General features: G+C 43.5%; 2 protein-coding genes across 2 annotated transcripts; both read right to left on the reverse strand.

The window, feature by feature from the left end:
- Window positions 1–1019, reverse strand: LOC109749220 (uncharacterized). The gene is made up of 3 exons (XM_020308197.4): window positions 732–1019; window positions 482–606; window positions 1–364 (listed from the first exon to the last, which is right to left on the reverse strand). Exons 1-3 carry the CDS (start codon window positions 879–881, stop codon window positions 259–261), a joined length of 381 nt encoding a protein of 126 aa, XP_020163786.1. The 5' UTR covers window positions 882–1019; the 3' UTR covers window positions 1–258.
- A 196-nt stretch (window positions 1020–1215) lies between these two features.
- Window positions 1216–5222, reverse strand: LOC109749219 (alanine aminotransferase 2). Its single transcript, XM_020308196.4, has 15 exons — window positions 5047–5222; window positions 4923–4973; window positions 4646–4696; window positions 4420–4485; window positions 4281–4342; window positions 4112–4190; window positions 3930–4034; window positions 3451–3561; window positions 3218–3355; window positions 3068–3142; window positions 2852–2972; window positions 2114–2268; window positions 1969–2043; window positions 1667–1870; window positions 1216–1495 (listed from the first exon to the last, which is right to left on the reverse strand). The coding sequence occupies exons 1-15, from the start codon at window positions 5095–5097 to the stop codon at window positions 1379–1381; spliced, it is 1461 nt and encodes a 486-aa protein (XP_020163785.1). The 5' UTR covers window positions 5098–5222; the 3' UTR covers window positions 1216–1378.
- Between the last annotated feature and the right edge of the window lie 1615 nt (window positions 5223–6837).

Genomic DNA, 6837 nt, shown 5'->3' on the forward strand with positions numbered 1-6837 from the left:
TTTGCGGTGAAGCTAAATCATTTCTTATTCAGCAGAGAGAGACAAAGAGTAGGAGTTGACCAGCTAGATCAGCCCCCAGTGTTCTCCAATCCTTCCTACCTACACACATAAGATACTTATTGCGGATCAAGCAAGCAAGCAACCGTGGAGATTGATCTACACATAACAGTAACAGCCAGCGTTTCTACAAAGACTTGAAACATCACCACGAGATTAATGGATCTACAGGGAGGCTAAGCTTCAAGCCAGCTTCCATTTTCACTTCTTCCCCGTGGCAGCAGCAGACTGAAGGCCGCTCCAGTCGATCCCGCCCGCGATCCGCAGCGCTCTCTCCCGCCAATCTTCTGTCGTGTTCTTCGATTCTCTGATCAGAACACGTCACGGCAAACACACTGGTCATTTATATATATGGGAAGCAGCACTCTAGTGTTAAAACAAAAATAAAACATACAGAAAAGGATGAACATAATATATAGCTTACCTCTCTTTGGTCAATTTCTCCATATCTCGCCATGTTAGTCTCGGGCCTTCATCCAAGCCCTCACACACCAATTCACCATTCTCATCAGTGTAACAGAGGATGCCCATGTTTTTGTCCTCATAAACCTGGGGAAATAAAAATATGGTGTTTCCTTCAGATTACTAAAAACAGTGCTGTTACATGCTAACATAGTTACATCATCACCATTATATTTGACATGCCATAGCTTTTGGCACGAACAGGTACTTACCTTGTTCACCTTGCAGGCGAAGCTGACCGAACTAGAAGCTTGTTGCCTGGATTCGGAACTGGAGCTGCCATCCATGGAAGCTCTTGTGCAAATCTTCCTCCTTGGGACTATGATTGCAGCAGTAGATGAGTAGCACCTCAAGGCAGCCATGGCTGAGTTTTGAAACGTGGAACCACACAACTACTGATCATGGAGTACATGTCATGTAAATGGCCATTAGTGGGATAGTGGTGGATGCAGTTTTAAATAGGGATGTTAGGTCAACCAAGCTGTGGCAAAGCAGATGATTGGGTGTGCTGTTAAGATTAAGTTCAGCTGATTACCTATTAAATTGGCAGGCAAATTCGTTTTCTAACTCTTGTACTAGCATTATTGGGTAAAATATTCAGGTCATGACTCATGACAGTGACTTCCAAATTGCTTCCCACCAAGTTTCCCCACCTCGGTTTTTACAGCACACCGAATAGGATTTTAAATTGAAAAGTTTCTTATTGTGCAATGGATAAGTTTTAGATTAACTTCAGAATGATACAAAGGAAAAACTCAATTGTTCCAGACATAAATCATGTAACTGACGGTTACAAAGCTCATGTTTTTTCTGTCCAGACTTGAAAAGTTGTGCTACAGATCAAATAAGCTGGCGACTTTTAATCGCGAAATTCTTCCATGAAAGTTTCATGGAACGCCTTAAAGCGATTGATGATTAGTTGTATTTTCTCCTCCTGTTGCAGGATTGTGCATCTGAAATGCCATGTGCCAGGTACCTTCATTCAGAGTATAAACACAGAAACGAACATGATATTAGAATAGCAACACGAAAATCTCCCTGTAATAATCTTGAATAAAAAGGATAAAATATAAGTTCCTATCTTTGGTTCACGTCTAGTCAGTTCCAGAGACAACTATATCAAATTAAATAAGTGCATCACACTCACTTGTCCAAACACAGAGCCAGGTAAGACGACGATGCCAGTGTTTTCAAGAAGGCGGAGAGCATAGAACACATCTGGCTTGGTGTTCATTGCCTCAGCAGCCGCAATTGCCCTTTTAGGCAGCCGAACAGATGGGAATACAAACATTGCCCCTTCAGCCTTGCTGCAAGTCAGGCCTTCCAGGCTGTTGAATGCCTGCACCATGGCCTGAACAAAACAAGTCCAACAATGTGACATTCAGAGATAATGATATTTTTGCACGTAAAATGAAGATAATCATGGAAGTGGATGTGACAAAAGGGAACCTCTGCACATCGGGATAATGATAACATAATGCGATCTCTTTCTTCCCAGTAAGAGGTGTATGACTCATCTCCAACCTGACAAAAGGGAGGCTAACTAAAACGTATATAGAAATGCAAAGGCAAGATGAGATGCATATTTACTGACCTTTGGTGGGTTCATGACTAGGCTCACGAGAACCTGGCCGGCTAAGTTGGAGCATGAGCTTAGGGATGCCACTTTGTATACTTGTTTCCGAACTTCAGAATTGAAGCCAGTGACCTCCATGTAACCCCCTCTTCTCCCACATTCTCCATAGTATCCTGATGGAGAAGACGATACTTCTAACAAATATCAATCCATTCGATGGAGAATTTGTGGTGCATGTATGAAACTTCACCCCAGTAGTTCAGAACTTCAGATTACTTGGAACTTTGGAAACAGGAACAGATGATGATACCCCACACTTGGTTTGATATACAAGAAATACAGTATGCGAGACGCTCCTTATTAAGCAAAGGGAGGAAAAGACAGTGCCTAGAAAGCCAATAGACAAAGAGTACATGGCGTGCTAGATGGAGAAAAAAGTCATTAGAATAACATTACCAAGTAATGGGTTCAAATTCGAATAAACAAATCACTACATTACCAATGTTCGAGAAAAAAATAGTCATTACATTAGTATGATTCTATTCTATTAACATAACCAATATGCAAATCTGCTTTTGCAAGAACTTCCTTATGTTGGCTTTACTCGATGAGTCGAAAATCCAATGTTTAAAGAAATCTTTCTCATGAGTGCACCTAACAACATACTTCCCCTTCTCATTTTTATAGCAAGTAACAAGAGAGCCGCGTATAACTGAGAATAAACATGGATAAAAGGAAGAACTAGATGTCATATACCATTAGAAACTGAATGGAATGATATTAAAGAAATATCTTCTTCACCAAAACCCATGGACCGTGCTATCTTCTTGAAAGAGATAAATCTCTTTTCATCTGTGTAAACATTTTCTTGGTAAACCTACCAGTAAGTTCAAGAAAAGATACAGCGGGTTACATACACAAAATTCAAGGAAACTTTATAGATTCTTATAAAGAAAGATACAAAAACCTCACCTCATCTGCTAGAAGAACAAGGTTTTCAATCCTGCAGAATTCCACTATTTCACACTGGTTTTCCTTCACAAGAACCTATGTACAATTTAACCACATTAAGACCTGTACAAGAATATATGAATTACACAAGTCGATGATCAGTAAACACACCTGTCCAGTAGGGTTGCCTGGATTTACAACCACAAGTCCCCTAACAGTGATGCCCTCAGATCGGGCACCATCCAGCTGCTTCTTCAGGTCCGAAATACTCACGGCCCAACCTCCTGATTCGTCAAGGTAATACGGTACCTGAGAAAGCAGATATCATCTTGCTTACTGCAGATTGACAACCAGTAAAATCGAGTTGACATGGATTCAATTCGATCCAGTAATGAAGTACATACAAGAGTTGCACCACACAGAGCCATTGAGCTTGTATACAGGAAATGTGATGGAATCGGGCAAAGGATGCCATCTTTTTCATCTCGTATCAACAGGTGCATTACCATATGAACCTGTTTGTAAATCAAACAAACAACTCGATTGGCAAGAATCATATCTGAAAGGAAGGAAAGGGGGAGATAAAAATAACTTTCATCTTGGATGTTTAGTGACATTGCTCCTGTTATCATGGCATATTAGGTGGTTTAAGTCAATCATATATTAGTGATAAGAACGAGGTTCGTAAAAAAATAGTGCTAATTACTAAAGTGCAAAAGGAACTTCCACAGAGTAGTTTGACAGCGTATGAGATATATCATATAACATTGTCAGGATGCCCAGTAGTAGCAGAGGATCACAATATCTCCAACTATTATTCAGAGTGTTATGCACAAGATGGTGGATGAAGGAATTGCTCCGCATATGGTGGATCAAATAGTACCGGCGCAGCTGCTCCATCTGTCAGGAAAATGTCCTCTGCATTGCATGGGAAAGCATCACGAGTGGCTATTCCAACAGCAATTGCATTCCGCAACCCTTCGGTACCCTAGAGGTCAAAACCGTTAGTGGGTTCTAGGTTCATTTCTGCATTTGTCAAAAGAGGGTCTGGGTTCCTGATCTTGCCTGACAGTGGCTGTATCCTCCCATTGCTCTCCCAGGAATGAGGTCTAGAATCTCCCTCGCCCTTGTTATTGCATCAGAACTGCAACAGCAACAATCGAGTTGAGCTATCTAGCTTATGAATCTGAATGCATCTTGCTCATATGATGTGGTCTGTGGTGTTTATTACTACCTGAATATGGAACTAGTTACACTGCAGTTCAGAAGATGCGGGTAATCACACAAGGCAAGAACCTGGAAGACAAGAAAGCATCAGAGCATGAAGAAACGAGATTGTTAATAAAAGAGTTCATATGGAGCAAATCACCCACCTCACGGAAAAACTTAATTGGCTGTTGTCCGAGGTAATGTGGATTGCTAAGGTTGCAATAGATTATCTACAGGAAGAAATGGAAATATTAACCACAGTAAAAAGGGAAAAAATGGTAGAAACACTAACAGAAGTAGATGCATCTAGGCTATGAATTTTGGAAAGTTCCAGTGGAAGATGATATTCAATTGTTCTTCAATAATGTGATGAGATTCACTGGAACATACCTCATCGAAAGGGTATAGACCCGGATTTGTTTCTAGCTCTTTCTGCATGCGCTGGACACCTCACCAAGAAACAGAAGAGAAGATCACTTAATTTGCATGATCTGCCAAGCTAGGTGCAAAATACGTGCTGTAGTAGTGGCAATTTAACATGGTTCTGAGTCATGTACGGCCGCTGGCTCAGACACATACACGGATACACTATGGTACAGCAGCTTCCAACCGTACGTTTCTCAGGGATCTCAATCTCTTGGAAAATACTAGCAACTGGGGAAGGTACCTGCGCGCGGCCGGCCACGGCGCCCCGGAGGTGATCCGCGAGCGCCAGCACCTGCAAAACCAACCGACCACCAGCATTGGATTTGGAAACGCGTGTGGATCGGGCGGCGGCAGAGAGCTGCTACCTTTGGGTTTAGGGAGTCGACGGTGAGGGCGCGCGCGGAGGCAGGAGACATCGTCGCTTCTTCTTCTCTGAGAGTGAGGCTCGGGGGACGACGGCGGGCGGGGGGGGGAGCGGTGGGAGCGGGGTGGCAAGCGGCGGCCTGGGAGGAGTAGGAGACAGTCGAGTCGGTCGATCACGGGGGTGGCAGGTTTGTTTGGCTACAGTCCAAAGTTGCTTCACGTGTTACGTACAGCGGTACAGGCCGCCACCACGCCGGGAGTCGGGAAGTGGAGTACGTACTTCTTCGCCACGAAACCCCGGAGTATCCCCGCCGATTCGGCAAAATTACCGCGAATCCGCCATCGGAGCCGATCCAACGGTTCAGCTCGCTCCTTGCTAACTGGAGGGAAGGAGCTACGACCGTAGGATGCGCTCATTTATGTTTACCGTTAGTAATCGTCTCTCCTGGTTGCTTTTACCGCCGACTCACCCTGTGTATTTTAAAACCGAACCGAAATCCCATACCAGAAATAAACCAAACCGAATCAATTTTACGGTTTTTATGGTTTATGATTTCTGTATGGTATGAAACTTTCATGCCGTTTTGAATTTTGGTTTTTATGGTATATACCAAAAACCGAGCGGTTTACCGAATAAACCGAAGTAAAAAAATTATATCTTGGATGAACAACCATACAAGTAGTCATTTTTGTACATAAGCAAGATTTTCTGTTAAGTGCATCCATTTTTCTTGTAATCGTAGTCATACTTCTCTTAAAAAGAATGCTAAGCACGTCAATAACCATCGAATCCATGCATGCATATACACTCGCATATAGTTATACACTCCTTGTATAGAAAAAATATGTGTTTTGAGTCATAAATTTGCAAACTATTATATGTCAATTTCAAATTCGCGTCAAATTTGATTTATATGCACTAGTAGAAAACAAGGCTTTGGTTGGGGCCTGGCCAGCCCATTAGTCCCGGTTCTGTCACGAACCGGGACCCATGGGGGCATACGTCCCGGTTCGTGCGCCCACGGGGCCGGCTGGGCCTCGGGAGGCATTTGTCCCGGTTCGTGTGGACCCATTTGTCTCGGTTCTAGGCACGAACCGGGACCAATGGTCCTCGCTCCTGGCCCACAGCCATTGGTCCCGATTCGTGCCTAGAACCGGGACAGAAGGGTGGCCTTTAGTCCCGGTTCCAGCCACGAACCGGGACCAATGAGTTGCCTATATATACCCCATCGCCCCAGCAGAGCACTCCACAGTGCTCTGTTTTTTCTGGCTGGCGAGGGGAGAGCTTTGTGGTGCTCTAGCTCACCTCCTATGCACATGAGGTGTTCGATGAAATGCCCGAGCCACACTAGTTAAGCTTTCTCCTCTCGAAGCTCGACCTCCAAGCTCCATTTTCCCCGAGATTTGTCTAGGTTTAGCGGTCCGTCACGTCCCGTCCCCGTCTTCACCGCCGTCGATCGCCCGCGCCGATCTCGTCGCCGGCACCACCGTGGTGAGCCTCTTGTTCTTATCTTCTTTCTGAAAGAAAAAAATTCTTACTTTAGATAGATACTTGTCTAATTTTCTTACTTTTATTATTTCTTGTTATTATATAGTGCGATCGTTTTGGTATCCGCCCCCGTCGGCCCTCGTCCTGTCTATGATTCGGATGTGGTATATATTATCTTTTATAACTATTTGGTTCATTTATTGTTTATGACAATTATGCCGACCAACGTGACATAGATTTTATTTATCTAGGAGGTATGTGAACCGAAAATTCCAACTGACCCTATTATCGAGAGGTTAAATTT

This window comes from Aegilops tauschii, chromosome 5 (assembly GCF_002575655.3).
Source record: "Aegilops tauschii subsp. strangulata cultivar AL8/78 chromosome 5, Aet v6.0, whole genome shotgun sequence".
NCBI classification, from domain to species: domain Eukaryota; kingdom Viridiplantae; phylum Streptophyta; class Magnoliopsida; order Poales; family Poaceae; genus Aegilops; species Aegilops tauschii.

Coding starts and splice junctions, on each gene's coding strand:
- LOC109749220 (XM_020308197.4), bottom strand. CDS start 881: ATGGCTGCCTTGAGGTGCTACTCATCTACTGCTGCAATCATAGTCCCA. Junction 607..731: donor TCGCCTGCAAGGTGAACAAG/GTAAGTACCTGT, acceptor TTATTTCCCCAG/GTTTATGAGGACAAAAACAT. Junction 365..481: donor GAGAAATTGACCAAAGAGAG/GTAAGCTATATA, acceptor TGTTCTGATCAG/AGAATCGAAGAACACGACAG.
- LOC109749219 (XM_020308196.4), bottom strand. CDS start 5,097: ATGTCTCCTGCCTCCGCGCGCGCCCTCACCGTCGACTCCCTAAACCCA. Junction 4,035..4,111: donor GAGGATACAGCCACTGTCAG/GCAAGATCAGGA, acceptor TTTGACCTCTAG/GGTACCGAAGGGTTGCGGAA. Junction 3,562..3,929: donor CAGATGGAGCAGCTGCGCCG/GTACTATTTGAT, acceptor ATTTACAAACAG/GTTCATATGGTAATGCACCT.